The 17,023-nt window shown below is 38.0% G+C and overlaps 1 protein-coding gene across 16 annotated transcripts in view; it reads right to left on the minus strand.

Moving 5' to 3' along the window:
• The window catches only part of LOC127415974 (afadin-like), a 180,254-nt gene that overhangs the window by 26,396 nt on the left and 136,835 nt on the right, over positions 1–17,023 (minus strand). For all 16 annotated transcript variants that reach the window (XM_051655052.1, XM_051655044.1, XM_051655051.1 and 13 more), the window contains 5 exons: positions 5,616–5,681; positions 5,405–5,478; positions 3,307–3,425; positions 2,329–2,520; positions 1,925–2,013 (listed from right to left, as the gene is read on the minus strand). In XM_051655052.1, the coding sequence (XP_051511012.1) occupies positions 1,925–2,013; positions 2,329–2,520; positions 3,307–3,425; positions 5,405–5,478; positions 5,616–5,681 (540 nt within the window). The remainder of the gene's footprint in view (positions 1–1,924; positions 2,014–2,328; positions 2,521–3,306; positions 3,426–5,404; positions 5,479–5,615; positions 5,682–17,023) is intronic.

Consider the following 17,023-nt stretch of genomic DNA (forward strand, 5'->3'; position numbering starts at 1 on the left):
TAGTAGAAATCTAGGAAAGTCCTACTTTATTCATGCATTTTGAGAAATGAACAGATGTAATATAAGCATTACAAATAATAAAAATGAACAGTATTCATTGGCAAAAATGCGTCTGACGGGGTTAGAGGTACAACTAAGTGGGAAACAACAAAAGTCAGTTTGCAGAGGACAACAGAGAGTCAAATCCTCACCCCTGAAGATATGTTCCTTTTTGCAACGGCAAGATTAAGGTTGTTACATACATCTACGTCAAAAGCGAGGTAACTGAAACTCAAGGACAGGTTTGATAAGTGTGAAAGAATTCCGGGTACAAGAAAATGTCACTGTTTTGAGGCAGTATCACAGAGTACTATCAGGTGCTTCTTTACATTTTGAAGAAAATGCAGTGATGAAATCTGTCCCCCTGATCCTACGGAATAATGACTGTGTCACTTGTGTCTGTGATGACCAGTGGTGGTTAGGCTTGGTTGAGGACATCAGCAAGGAAAACTGTGATGTTTTTGTAAAATTCTTCCGCATACCTGGACAAAGAACATCATTCAAGATATCTATTGAGGACAAAGTGTGGGTTCCCATGAACAATGTTCTGCCAAGTTGACTACTGCCACTGGACACTCCCACAACATTTCAGAGAGACTGAGAGAGGAAATCTCACAGATTCTATCAAACATGAAGCTTGAAATTGTGGTATGTCAATCATAAACACAATTAATGTAAAATACTGTTCATTTTATATTACATCTGTTCGCTTCTCAAAACACATGAATTAAGTAGGCCTTTCCCCAGATTTCTACTAGCCCTAGCAATGTAACCAGTGGAATCTCAAACTCAATTTTTTTTTTTACAGCAGAATGCTACTATAAAGGACTTATTTCTCTGAAAATTTCAGGTTCCTATCTGGTCCCCCACCAGAGATAATCAACCCGAAAGTGAGGGAAATGTTAAAAAATTGCACTTTCTCGACCCCATAAAAAAAATAAAAGTCTCAAAATGAAATGTTCTGCATGCACAATATACTTACCTAGGTACCCCCTATATAGAATTTAGGACTGAGACTCGAACCTTCCCATTATAAATTTACCCTAAAAGTGGACATTTCAGCAATCTTGATTATTACATTAGGACTTAAGTTCTAAGTCTAAGGAACAATAATGTGCTAAATGTTTGTAAATGTACATGTACCTTGTAATGTGCTCTAGAGATCCGTTTTTGTTCCAAGGAGCTAGGACCATCCTGAGCTGAGATAGTGAGGTTTCTGTAAACATCTATAACCAAAATTTGTTGTGCGCCATGACACAAAGTTGGCCACTGTGGTTAAACCAAGTAAAATAAAAATAAAAAACAACTGGTGGTTTTGCAATACCAATACATAGTCATCACTCCAAAAAAAAAAAAAAATTGGAAAATTAAAAATGGTCAAGCAACCTATGTTGGACCACTTGAGATGGATTAACCCAGATGGATTCACTTTAGTGAATCAGTATGTTAAGTTCAATGAACTAAAATTCACAGAGTCATTTGATTCATCTGTCAAAAGTCCTGCCTGGCATTTTACATATTGTCTTTAAAGTAAATGTTTTTATTTTATTTTGATTGAACAAATCAAAAACAAATTGCTTGATTTGGAGCATTTAGTGTCATTTGCAGCATTCAAATTACTTTCAATCAAATTGAGATCCTCTTTGATTTTAAATCACATATGTATATTATACAAGTTTATAGTAATTAAAAAATGTTGACCCCTAAATAGCTTTGCTTGACTGTAGTTTATCTATTTTTATAACCTCGTAGCTTGGCAAGCTACAGTTTCAAAGTAACTTCCAAGTGAATTTGGTACTCAAAGGAAGAGTACTTAACTGGTCAAAAGCAGCTTTAGCACACATGTGCGACATTCATCTTAGTGCTGATAATTGTGACTACTCACGTCAGGGCAGAGGTTACCCGTTGAGACCGAAGTGATCTTTCCTGGTGCTCCCGGGTAAACAGGTTTCCCTCCTGGAATCGGTGCCTGGTCTATGGGGAAAGAGGTATACATAAATATAAATCAACAGCTTTAAAATGAGTCACACTGCAAAATGTTACAAGCTTCCCGTGTTGCCTGCACCTCTATTCAATGGCAGCACTGCGCCACTGCTCAATCTATAGAGCCAGGGCAAATAAAACTATATTTTACCAGAGTTCTAAGTTTGCAGTTTAATTAAATGTGATAAGGCAAACAAATGCAAACAACATGCAATGCAAAAATCACGCAAAGACATTCACGATTCATGAATGATTCACAAATCTCCTCCGCTGCAAGATGCAAGTCACTGAAGTGAAAAAACTTACTAGCCACATTTGGGCTGGACCGGTGGTCTGCACGGTTCTTCAGTAACCTGTCCTCCTTCTTTGGTTCTGGGTAGGCGTCCCATGTGCCTTGAGGACTCTCAGGTGAGCCGTTCTGCACAGAGTTGTTGTAGAGCTCAAAGCCCTCGCTCTTTGGTCTGGCTTTCCCCTTGTCCCCACGTCCACGGTCTGACGCTGAGGAGACAAGAGAGCGACTTAAATGTGACAGAACACAGGACTGGAAATGCCCTATAAAGCTGTTCAGTTTGTAGTTCTAAAATTCTGAAGAGAATTAATCTCCAATGGGTTTTTAGTATAGCGGTTTCTGATTTATGAATAAATTTAGGTCTGTGTTTTGAATTATCTGAAGAGAATTTCACATTTTGTTCATCAATATGAATGCAAACTTGCATTCCAAGTTCCTAAATAAGGTCTACAACTACCATCAGAATGTTAGTTTATGTGCTTGGTCCTTATTTAGCAACTTATGTTTTAAAGACACACAATTGGCTTAGAAATCCACGTTTGAGATATGTTGTATAACAAAACTTGCAAATCTCATCAAGTGATGTTTTACTCAATCCATTGGAAATTCCTTTGGAATCCATGGCAAATAAGCCTTCTGGTTTGACTTACAAATTGATGTCATGACTGAACATCTCTTCATACCTGACTCTGATCTCTAATCTATAATGGAGGGTTGTTATGAGTGAAACGGCACCAAATCAAAAGCAGAAGAAATACTCTCAAGACGTGTCGAAAGCCTTACGATTTCATTCAATTCCCGAACTGTTTGTAGTGTGACTGGGAATGCTCCGGGCGCCAGATCCACCATATTACCATCTCTCTTTTAGGATTTAGTCACACCAACATGCTGAGTGGTAGCTGCTGATATTTTTCAGCAGAATGCTATGGCTCCCACATGCAAGCTTGTTAGAGCTTTAAATAAATATTTGTGCCACAGTTGGGCAGTGTGATTACCGCGGGACATCATGGGGGATGGCTGATTCAGGAGTGTGGCCAGCCCGTGGTAAATGGCTCCCTGTTTGGCCACCTCGAGCGTAACGACCGAGCCGGTTCGTGTCATCAATTCCGCCGCCCTACAATACAGAAGACATCTTATGAGTAAATGACAGCCATACATGATACCGTAGACTAGGGGTTCTTAGCAGGTTGGTAGCAGGGTCTGCTCTAATAGGGCTGCAGACAGCAGGGAAAAACATTATTAAAAGCAAATAATAAAATGCAACTAAACATTTAATTGTGCACAATTAGGGCAGCAAAATAATTAGGCTTATCAACTTCTTAAAAGAGGAGAAAACACTTCCTTTAGCTTTTTGTTTTTGCCGTCACACGTTACGAGTCCAATCAATTCATCTGTCATTTAGTAGAGCTAGTCAAATTAGGTAGATGCCAACCTAGACGTGTTAAGTGACATGCCCCCATCTTCAAAAATCATTAACAAAACTATGCTAGTAGTTTTAAAACTAGGTGAAAGAAAATATGACCCACACTAAATTAAATATAGACCTTATTCACGCTAGCGCCATCTTTGATTTTTAATGGGAATGACAATGAGGCTGTGAGGGATATACTTACAGTCTCTTCAGTGGGCTGTACTGCAGTTTAATGTGTTTTTGGATCATTCCGCGGACAAAAATGTTATAAAATACCTGCCCAAGAACATTCGGTATACAAAAAAACTCCAGACAAGATGTGATCTAGGGGCTTTATACCGTTCATGCCATTGAAGAGATGGTAAGTCTATCCCTCACAGCTTCGTTGTCATTTCCATTAAAAATCATAGATGGCGCTAGTGTGAATAAGGTCTACAGGTCCAATAGCAACATGGATATACATGGTTTGTGCCGACCACAATGTGTTTTGTGCTGTGAATTATTGGCTGTACAAAGCAGTTCATGGTATTATTGATCAATTTAATCTTTGTATTATAAAGGCTATTTTTAGTCCTGAAGCAATATCAGTTCAGATCCACTGCTGCAGATAACAATGAATGAATTTCATGTTCAAAGCATTACTTGCAAAGTACAGGAATTGATACTGACATGTTACACAACTGAACAGTACATCATAGATTCATTTAAAGAGACTAATCCCACCGTATTCCCCCACAAATAGGTGTTCTTACTGTTTATCTCTGTTTTTGAAATAAAAATGAAAATTACAAACACAGAAATCTGGGATACTGTAAAAGTAGACTGATATAATCTCTTTCAACAGTACAGTATTCTAAATTCCAGTATTGGACCTCCGTGACATGCTCTCAATTATACTTTAAATGTCATTCCAAGAACACGGTCATAACAGACCATTTACTGGGTGATCGCCACCCAAGTCTTCCAATATTCACCCACACAGGCTGAGCTCACAGTCGTTTGACTCATGAAAAACTCATGCTGTATCATCATATCCACATACAACCTGTTTTGAAATGATCAAGTCAACATTTGCTATAAAGAAACATCTAAAAGCAACCAAAGAGACCAACGCTGGAACAAATCCTAATGGCAACTCAAGTTTTGCCCATTTACAGTCGTAAAAGTGTATTGAGCCATTTGCTTCTTATTTATCTCAAATCCGCATATTTAATAGTTTCACCAATTCTACCGCATCTCAAAGCTTAACCCACGCTGCATGGAACAATTCTCTAAGCATATTTTAAACCCTTTTGACATTCAAAACACAAAGGTGCTTTGTAAAGTATATAACAGCACAGCTTATTAGCTGTACGTGTTGAACTAAAAATAACATCCCTTTGAAGTTAGATCCTGGGGAATGGATTTGGTAATACTTGCATGGAAAAACCTCTAACGGCCAAGAAAAGTCACTGTAATGGATATTTTTTGATCTTTTTCCACATAATTGAGTGCATCAAGACAGTCCTTACACATACAAGTGTAATGAAATTGTCTTGGTATAAAATCCTCATGTTTATTTAACCGAGATGTTTGACTTCTTCCATGTCGCCGGATATTGAATGCTTTACCTTTAAGTCCATTTCAAATCATTTAGAATCCCATTCTAGAGAAGTCATTATTGAAGGTTGCCTCAAAATTACCTCTCCTGTGAGAGGCCAACCAGACTTCGTCCATCCACACTGAGTAATTGGTCTCCAGCAGCCAGACGCCCATCCTTACGAGAAATATTCAAAACGAGACACAATTAGATACATGAATTCTGGAGACATGAGGTCACAGCATCTGTCTTTGCCTAAAAAAAAAGAAAAAAACATTTTAGACAGTAACATTCTTTCTTCAAACTATACTTACCATGTCTGCTGCACCTCCTTTGACAACAGACTTGATGTAAATGCCGAGTTTGTCCTGGCCGGCACCCTAAAAGACAATATAAAAACAGTTCATTAGCATTCTGAAAAACATCTAATGTAATTTACAGACTTTTTCCTATGGGAAATTCACATTTGATATGAGGACAAATCACTGGATTTCAATGTACTGTACAAGGACAAAAAAAAAAAAAAAAAAACAAGCATTCATTCGTGATAGGCTCTATAAATCTCGAGCCGGCAGTGAAAATATCCACACAAGTAAGCTAATTCACAAAATCATACCAGATTTGTGCTTGTTTTGTTCAAACCACCTATGTTTAACCCTCTTGGCATCCACTCTGAATACTTCACCCAATCCCAAGTCAGAGGTCATCATCTGACATAGACCATCTGCCGTTAGACTGTGCAGTTATTGAGAACACCATTGCATGCTATAGAAACATCTTTCAAAATTAAACCTATAAGTTAATTATAAGACAGTGCATTCATTGAAACACAGATGGAAGCATTTCCTGCTTTGTCCTTGCATAGAGACTACACAAGCTTCAAAACTCAAAATCATATTTTGAACACATAATGCTCTATAACTAGGCAAGGTAAATGGTCTGTTCAAAGATTTATGCTCACTGAGTGCCAGTGACATGGTCTTCTGGAGCTCAGCTTTAGAGGGGTTTCCTTTTTAAGGGCTGCGGTTTCAACTTTCCTTGTAACACTTTTATTTTTTTTTTTTTTTGGTATTCAAGCAAGCACCCCAAATCCTCCAGCTGTTGCCAGTGGTTCAACTGAACGAGGCTCATGCTAAACGTAACTATGAAAATTGGAGATCTGTAGCAAGTTCCCAGCTATTGCAGCTCCCCCCATGTGTTTCATGAACAAAAAAGTGATCAGACTGACTCACCTGCCCAACTAGCATCATAAAGTCTGACAAAAACCTACACAAAAAATCTGCCTAAACAGAGGACTAGAATAGCAAAACCAGCACGCTGAGCTAAATGCCAAGGTTTTACTAATTAAAAGGGTAGTTTAACAACAAAACAAATCAACCTAATTTGTTCATGTGTTTAATTCAAAACATTCAAACATGATGCAATCAGTAACAAGGCAACTGGGAACCGATTATGTTTGATGTCACTGATGACAAATCTGGTGCGATGCATCTTGACGTGCCATTTTTTAATATGTGCATGTGTGCATTCGAATGTAGAGCTACAGTGGAGATTTTTATTAAAACTACTTAAATTTCAGTCTGTTCTTCAGACAAAGCCATTGGCTTCAGAAGAGAATATAATTTATGGCAACACTTTACAAGAAGATTCCCTTTGTTAACATTAGTTAACAACATAAGTTAACATGAACTAACAATGAACAATACTTATTAAGAATGTATTAATATTAGTTAATGTTAATTTCAACATATACTAATGCATTTTTTAAAATAAAAGTTGTATTTGTTAACATTAATGCACTTTGAACTTACATGAACTAACAATGGTCAATTAATAATTCATAACTAAAATAAACAAAGATTAATAAATGCTGTAAAAAATATATTGTTAATTGTTTCTTCAGGATACCAAGTGCATTAACTAATGTTAACAAATGGAATTTATTTTTGGGTAAACTATTACTTTAAACAAAGGATGGTTTTAACAACGATTGCCAACTAGTTTTAACAACCCAAACTTAGGTGTTCGTCTCTGTTTTTTAAATAAAAATGAAAATTACAAACACAGAAATGTGGGATACTGTCACAGTAGACTGATATAAACTCTTTCAACAGTACAGTATTTACTTCTAAATTCCAGGAGTGGACCTCCACTGAAGTCAATGCCATGCTTCAATGATACTTTAAATGCATATGGTCATAACAGACCATTTACTGAATCCCAAACCACCCAAGTCTTCTAAACTCACACCATACAGGCTAAGCTCACCGGCTCACAGTTGCTTGAATGGCATATCCACATGCATATACAAAAAGCATACAAACACGACTCAACAAGGGGGAAAAGTTCATCTTTGTGGCAAGTAGCCTTACCTCATCATAGAGGGGTTTAGTTATCACCGTGCATTGATTGCATGTGTACCATTTTGCTCATAAGTAGTAATCGACTGATTTTTTAATGGCAGATGCCGATATCCAGAGAGCAGGGTGGCTGATAGGCTGATACAATGCCGATATATCACACAATTTAATATAGTAATTAACAAACATAAAATTGGTAAAAATGAATAAACTCTTATTTAGCACTATATGTACTCAATTTCACACTAAACTTTAACTTTGTAAAAAAGAAACTAAGAAAATAATATTGTATTTTAAATGGTAGATAGCGGTTTCTTCTGATTTCTGTTTAGTCATCAAATTTTAGTAATTTATTTGCACATGAAGAAATTGTTAATGTATTAGGAAGGAGCAAATAACAGTAAACACAGTAGTCCAGCAACCATGGATGGCATGTCCACGTTAGCGATCACATTTTATAAAAAAAATACTGAACCAAACCAATTGTAGATACAGTGCATAGTGAATAAGACATTTACTCACAGCACATGTGAAGCTCATTTACTTGGAAGTTGCACTCACACGCTCGTGCGGATCCAGCGCGAGCAGCAATTTCCTGACAGTTTAAACGGCCTGGATCGCCTGCTTGGATTGTCATGGGCTGACCATCATGATTTGTGAAGAGGAATTTTTTATCCTGATCCTGAAGTTTTTGATTCTGGCTGATGGAATACGTGCTTCAGAGGAAGATATAAGATGAACGCTCGATGGGAAGAAACCGCTGGATTTCTGTGAGGTTCATGAATTACATCTTTTTAAACTTGATATCTGCATATTTGCAGACGGTATATAATAGAAGTTTTTTTGATATTTGCCTTTTATCATTAGAAAAGTTACAGGGAACTGTTAAGAGACTGTTAGAATACGTGCTTCAGAGGAAGATTTATGAGCGTTCCACAGGATGCTGGATCTGCTGAAGTTGTGTGAGGTTGGTTTATTACATCTGTATAAATGAGATTTGTTTAAACTGACGGGGTAAAGATGGCGCTGTGTAACTTGTTGGCTGGCCGTTGTTCCCTCTCTGTGTTGTCCGTTTTATTTCTTTTGGTTTTGGTTTTGTGTGTCCTCACTCGCACTAGCCATTCTCAATGGGGTTATGATCGCCAAACTTTACTACTATCATATGTCAGCAGCCATATCAACCTGTAGCTCAAGACCGGTTGCCCACTGAAGCCAAGCAGGTTTGAGCCTGGTCAGTACTTGGATGGGAGACCTCCTGGGGAAAACTAAGGTTGCTGCTAGAAGACGTATTAGGGAGGCCAGAAGGGGGTGCTCACCCTGTGGTCTGTGTGGGTCTTAATGCCCCAGTATAGTGAAGGGGACCATATACTGTAAAAAGGCACCATCCTACGGATGAGACGTTAAACTGAGGTCCTGACTCTCTCTGTGGTCATTAAAAATACTAGAGCACTTTTCGTAAAGTGTAGGGGTGTAACCCCGGTGTCCTGGCTAAATTTCCCCCATTGGCCCATCTCAACCATGGCCTCCTAATAATCCGCATCCACTAATTGGCTCTATAACTCTACTCTCTCCTCTCCACCAATAGCTGGTGTGTGGTGAGCATACTGGCGCACTATGGCTGCCATCGCATCATCCAGGTGGATGCTGCACACTGGTGGTGGTTGAGGAGAACCCCCTGTTCACTGTGTAAAGCGCTTTGAGTGTAGTGTCAGAAAAGCGCTATATAAATGTAATGTTCATTCACATTCGTTCAGTTGTGGCGGATCTTACCCGTAGCGGAAAATGTTTTATTCATCCGCGTTTCATCTCGCCTATGTCTGCGGAACTATGGTCTGACTCCTCAGATTGTGGATACCGCCAAAGTAAACGTCGGAGGAAGCGTGGCAGGCGAGCTGGAGTCGCCGTGAGAGCTAGAGATTCATTGAAATCGAAAAGACACCTGTTTGATTTGACTGTGCAGGATAACGCTGCCAAGGCTGGCGTTACAAGGGTATGGAGCCAGAGACACTTTTGTTTTCGGCCGGTCTTCCCGGTTCCGTGGATACTGACATCGCGGATTGTGGTTGGATGGCAAAAGGCTATGAGAGGTGTAAATCTGAACATTATAAGCTATCTCAAACCAGCCGACATCCTGGATGGATTTTCCATGGTCTCTGGGAATTCCGCTACAGTAAAAATGGCATTTGTTAATGCTAGATCGCTTTTAAACAAAACGTTTATTTTAAATGACTTTTTTGCATTCCATGAAATGGATTTCTTGTTTATCTCTGAAACTTGGCTAAATGTCGGGGAGTCGAGTCGGCCCCTTTATTGAACTTTGTCCATCTGGATGTTCCTTCTTTAGCATGCCTAGAACTTTGGGACAGGGAACGCTTGCCTGTGTTTCTAAACATCAATTTAAATGACGTTTACTTCTGACTGTGAGTTATCAGAGCTTTGAAGCACAAGTAATGATGTATGATGCATGGAGATCTGTTTTGTGTGTGGTGGTATATAGACCACCTAAATACAACAAGGATTTTATACAGGACTTTTTATCATACATTGTTCCTATGTGTGATAATATTTTAATTCTTGATGATTTTAATATTCATGTGTGTTGTCCAACTAAGCCCTTGGTTTCTGATTTTTTAGATGTGGTGGATTCTTTTAATTTCACTCAGTTTGTTACGGGCCCCACCCATGAGCAAGGTCATATTCTGGATCTGGTTTTATCTTTAGGGCTCCCGATCCCGATTGACATCATTAATAACTTTGTATGATCATATGCCTGTTATTTATTTATTTTATTTTATTTATAGGTCCTTGTGGTAACGTGGTTACCTCAATCCGGGTGGCGGAGGACAAGTCTCAGTTGCCTCCACTTCTGAGACCGTTAATCTGCGCATCTTATCACGTGGCTCGTTGTGCATGACACCGCGGAGACTCCCAGCATGTGGAGGCTCATGCTACACTCCGTGATCGATGCACAACTTACCATGTGCCCCATTGAGAGCGATAACCACTAATCGCGATCATAAGGATTTTACCCCATGTGACTCTACCCTACCTAGCAACTGGGCCAATTTGGTTGCTTAGACCTGGATGGAGTCACTCAGCACGCCCTGCATTCGAACTTGCGACTCCAGGGGTGGTAGTCAGCGTCAATACTCGCTGAGCTACCCAGGCCCCATTTTCTTTGGCTTTTAAATAGTGGGGTCTGGTATGTTGTGTTTTTAAGTGGTGTTTAAGTGTATTTTGTTTTATGTTTTATTCTGTTATGTTATTTTATGCTGATTGTTCAGTGCTTTGGTCTACAAGTGTAGCTGAAAAGTACTTCATAAATAAATGAAATTAATGAAATGAGATATGTGCATAATTGCAGATGGTACAGTATATTAGTTTTATTGATATTTTCCTTTTCATCATTAGACAAGACTAATAGTTATAAGTTACAGGAACTGTTGAGAAGAGAGAGGGAAAAATGAAACAGGCAGTCACTTTTACATTATGAGCTCAAACGTGTCTGCCGCGGCTCTGATACGAGGACTAATTAAATGACACCGTGTTGCACACCAGTCTATTATTGTAGTAACACGATGGCACGTAACAACAAAACGAACCGTCACTGGTCATTCACATGTCTCAGTCGCTTCACATGCAATCAGGCGATTCTCAGCGCCCTCAAGAAACAAATCGGCCAAAGGGAAAATTTATCAGCTGATGCCGATAATTAAATTCAGAATATCGGCGATATATTGGTCGACCACTACTCATAAGCACGTTATGTCTTTATGTCATCTATATTAAAGTGGAAAAGCAAAGGAAAGCTGAAGGGAAGTAATGGATTGGGGAATCAGACACCCAGTAACAGAATCCGCCTGGGAAGCACAGCAACGTCTTTTATTTCTGCCTACATTAATCAAGCCAACATTAGCCACAGACCTCCATCACCCACTCACATTACACTGGCATACACAAACCCTTCAATTCAAATACACCCTTAACATGAACTCTCAGTTGACATATTCATGACTTAACTATAAAAATAATAAAAATATGAATTAACATGCACAGATGAGCAATATAAGCTAACATGACTGAGGTCATGCCAGTTACAAAGAGACGGAATCCAGCACTCTTCCTGAGGATCAGAATTTTAACAATGAAAATATTTTTTTCACAGTCTGAAAACAAGACAAACCACAAACTTCCAAAGAAAGATCTGCAGCATTAAACCAAGGGTGGAGAAACCAAATGCAAATTGCATGACTTATTAATACAGAGCATAGGATGCATGGAAATCACGAGAAGGCAAATTCAAATGAAACACTGATACTATGCAAAATGGCATCACAATGCTACAAAACCAGTTTACTGTAATAAGTACCGAGAGAATGCAGAGAACAGGTAAGAAAGTAGCAAAAACATGAGCACATGCAAATCAGATGTCATAAATCTTTTTTTAAAAAACAGTCATGGTGCAGAGGAAGTAAAAAGACCTGCCGCACTGTGCTCTGCCTTAGTATAGAACAAGAAACTTTTTTGTGTATGTTGGATATTGGCCCCTCCCTCATAGGGGGTAAACACAACAAATAAGGGGTTAATTTCCAAAGGGCCAGTGGTAATACAAATAAAAGTTTTGAAGTAGTTAGCTATTGTAACAAAAAAGTAGCTAACAAACTAGAGGCTGAGAGTACACTTTCTCTTTAGATATCTCAGATAAAATAATATATTCTGTAATTAATATGCATTACATTTATTATCAGCAGTGTTTTTCTGGCACAAAAATCTCTTAATAAGGGTGACAATCAATTCATGAAGAAATATTTATAACTACAAATAATATAACCAAGAATGCTCTAATTTCTATAAATGATTTGAATACATAGTGATAAACACTAGTGTTAATTATATATTTGCAACATGAAAAGACACCATCCATTCCCCACAATGACAAGTCCACAACTTCTTGCACACACCACTGTCTTTCATTCGGTGTATCCTCTTTCACTAAACACAGAGGCCTCAAGCCATGCAACACACTGAACACTGGCTCCCTATTATTGACAAACAAAAAGGGCCAAAGACATGCCAATGTTTTTATTCTCAATGTTGTACAGCTTGCTATCTTTTTTTTAGGTCTAAACTTGTCTTGAGTCCTGAGGGGAATACTTGTCGCCTGGCAAAGCCCAAAAGCTCCCTGGTTAGACTTTGAAAGTACATATTACGCTGTGATGAGTAACAACCATTCAAAAACCAGTCTCTCCACATTAAAGAGCGAACCTGTGGTGAGACACACGAGAAGCCCTGAGGTTGAGTTCTGAGGAGTTCTCTCCCCCAGAGTCCCACAGCCGACCTGCAGCGTCCTCAAGAAAACCTGCATTAAACCTGCTTTGATCAGAGCTGAAAAACCTCACCATATGTGGAGTGCAGAACATGACATAGGAGTAAGGCCTATAAAAGCCACTGATAAAAACCAGATGGGTGTTAACAAGAGAACTAGTTGCTACTGTTATAAAAACAAGGAGAGCTGAGGTGAATGCAGCACAGAAAACAGTTAATTACTGCTTGCTAGAGGACTTAAGTCAGTTTTACTTGGTTTCAGGCTCAATTCTTTCAAAAAAGAAGGCTTTGTTGCTTGCCTGTAAACTTCAGAATGGTTATTTCGTGTCAACTCAACCAGAGGTCCCTGGCTCAAAATTTTGTTCTTGACATTTTATTAACAGTTGAAAGAAAAGCATAAATTACGTTGAAGGTCACAATATTAAACGGAGTGTCTATTTGCACTCCGGTGTAAATAGCATCCGCCACACAAGCCAGCTATTTGCACCCCAATAGTCTGGTGGAGTATGCGAGTGCGACAAACTAATCAGGAGATGTCGCTGCAGTGGCATAGGCTGTAGAGACGGTGTGTGATTGTGTAGTGTTGTCCTAGCGACCGCGGACTGAATCCAACTTTTGTCCCACTCCTTTTCCCATTCGATTTCCTGTTTCCACTCTTAATATTTCCTTTAATACTACTTAAAATAATGGGTAAAAATGAATATAAATGTTGATTTTATCACAGTGATTTGGTCACAGTGAATGTTGAGGAGTACAGAGAAGGGTTTGATCCGGAAGCGGGGTCTGTCGTTCGCATTCGTTCCAGCGGCTCTGCATCTCTTGTGTGTACATTGCATCACTGTATTACTAATATTGTAGTAACCATGATCTTTGGCAGAAATCATAGTTTTAATGCAATTAACAATGGTGTTGTTAGTACAGTAATATGGTGGTAATATAATAACCATGGTTAATTTTGTGGTTACTGTAAATTTACAAAAAATACCTTGGTGAAACCAAGGTTGAAGTAGTAAACCAAGGTTATTTTTTGTAAGGTAAGGTTAAGGTTAGGTTTAGGGGTAGAAGTTAATGAATTGTGTCTCTGGGACTCTAAATTTGGGGGATCACTGAAGAGCCACATGTGTTCCTTATTCTTAATAATACTGTATTTCTGGGACCTCAAAAATTTAGATTTTTACATTGTTTTTTTATGAACAAATAAAGGTACATTTCTAGTTTCAGTCCTATTTGTTCAGATGTTTGTTTTGTTGAACAAGATAAACTAGCTTCAAACCATGTGACAAACCAACATTTGGTTTTCAACCAAATCTGGGATTTCATTCAATTTGCACTCTTGTAGTCTCTGTGTCTGGGGCCATCTGGTAACAGTAAAAGACTAAGGCAATATTGTCAAACAATTTATATACTGTGTATATATATATATATATATATATATATATGAGATCAAGCTTTTGACACTTAGGACAATTGAGGGACTTGTTCACAACTATTACACAAGGTGAAAATGATACACTGATGCTCAAAAAGAAAACAAACTACTATATGCATACTATACTTTATGTAAATATCTGTAATGGAGATTGTGAAGAGCAGTATTCAATAAAAAAATCTTTTCTCTCTTATATTTGTATAAATTATGAAAGGGGTGTGAACATTTATGAGACAAAAGGGAATGCAAACTTATCTTCTCAACTATGTACTGTATACTGTTTATTAAACCTCAGATTAATGCTTCCTATCTTGTTCTGAACAGCAATCTAAATCGAGCAATTTTATGATTTGGCGATTAAAAACAGCCATTTGGCTCCTTAATGTTCCAGTTTAGGAGCCAATAGCTCCTTAGTCATTTTTTAAGTCTGGAGCCCTGAACTTATTGTGAGAAGCTTGTGGAAGGCTACCCAAAACATTTGACCCAAGTTAAACTATTTAAAGGCAATGCTACCAAATACTAACAAATTGTATGTAAACTTCTGACCCACTGGGAATGTGATGAAATAAAAGCTGAAATAAATAATTTTCTCTACTATTATTCTGACATTTCACATTCTTAAAATTGTGATCCTAACTGACATAAGACAGGGAATGTTTTCTATGATTAAATGTCAGGAATTGTGAAAAACTGAGTTAAAATGTTTTTGGCTAAGGTGCATGTAAACTTCTGACTTCAACTGTATACCTGTATGTCAAGCATACATCTTTGGCAGCTGCATTTTCTCTTATTGTTCCAGTGTCTCGCCTATTCATCATTATAGGCTGTTATAATGTAATCTGTTACAGGAAGTACAAAAGAATGGCAAAGTAAAAATTGTATGCATCATATTTTTTATAATGAAAGAATGCCGAAAGCGCGTTTCTCTGCTCATCTTACAGGTTATACCATAATAATCTTAAGCGCTCACCACAGTTTCGTAGTGGCTAGCTGAATCGTGTATTTGCAAACCACGGTTGGCTTGACTAGAGATGCCATAACATTGCATTTTTAATACACCGTGCTAAGTTGAAAATAGTTTTTTTAAACCCTACGTTTTTTTCTATTCAGCTGTGCTCCATCTAGCTGTTTGAAAGGAAGAACTCATCTGGTGTGTGTGCACTTCTCCACAGTGTTGAGCACTGACTCTGCCCCGGACAGAAAGTCACACTGCGGTGTGTTGGAACTTATTGCTGTGATGATTAATGCTGCATTCTGTTCTACTTGGAGAGTAGAATTTCCAACTTTCTATTAGGAAAAGTGCAATGGTAAGGCACTTTATGTAGGACTTCCAACTAGGAAACTCATGCAGACATCTTTGACTTTGATTTCGCCAAGATGTAGGTGTGTGACGTCATGCAAACATGTCAGCACCCAGGGAGATTTACAGAGTCAATGATAAACATTCAATTTCATTAAATAATATCCATTAATGAGTCTTACATTACATGATAATAAAACTTGTTTAGCAAACGTTTGAAAGAGACAGGTGTCAAAACATGGCAAATGTAACTTTTTTGATAATCGTAAACCTACTGAACAAACGCTAGCATTGCAGCATCGTTTATCAGTTTGGTAGCTATGAGACATCTCTGTTGACAATCAAGGTACCGCTGAAAATTACAATGTCAATATCAAAACATCTAGAAATAAGGCCCCTTTTTGCCACATTTGTGTACAGTTGTCACTGAATTTCAAATTTAGTGAAAAGTCACATCAGGCATGATCAGGGGTTAAATGTAGATTTATTAATAGGCCGGTATGTAATTCATTGAAGAAGTTTTTTACATTAGATGACAAAAAACTTAAGAATGATATGAAATTTATTTTATACATTTAATAAAAATCAGATGACAGTTTGGACAAGTTACCTTCTTGCCTTATAGGTTGGTGGTCATCTTATAGAACATGCTAAATGTATATCAAATGATGTCACAATTTAAAAGTATCCTAAATGCACATTGTTCTTAACAGGGGAATCAAATGTCTTCTACACAACTACCTTTTCTCAAATTGTTATTCTGATAATAAAATTTGTAATAAAAACATTTGCATTAAATTATAAAAGAGTTATAAATTCTTCACTGTGGTGAAAAGCACTTTCACTAGTGAATCCCACTGTATATTTGCTAGAAAACATCTAAAAAAAAATAAATAAATAAATAAATAAAAATCAACAATATCATCAAACATGGAGTACACACATAAATATACAAATAACAGTGAAACCTTTTACAGTGCGTTGGTCGAGTGGTCTTTTGATCTCAGTGGTATGATATTTTGATCAATGTTGATGTCGCTTTGGATGCAAGTGATTCCAGATTCAAAACCCCTATGTGTATTCAGCGTTTTAACAAAACTAAGCAAAATCACAACTGCATATCAGTGCATCTAAGAAAAGTGTGAACAGCTGATTCCATATAACATGATTTCTATGAAACAGGGATCGGACCACGGCACGATACAGAAGCGGAGTGTGCTTCTTGATGCGGGGGCACACGGTCTCGTGCTGCTCTCGAATATGCCGCCTCTACCAGCGTCCGCAACTGACTAGAGCGAAGCATAATGA

The sequence above is a fragment of the Myxocyprinus asiaticus genome, chromosome 25, assembly GCF_019703515.2.
Source record: "Myxocyprinus asiaticus isolate MX2 ecotype Aquarium Trade chromosome 25, UBuf_Myxa_2, whole genome shotgun sequence".
NCBI lineage: Eukaryota > Metazoa > Chordata > Actinopteri > Cypriniformes > Catostomidae > Myxocyprinus > Myxocyprinus asiaticus.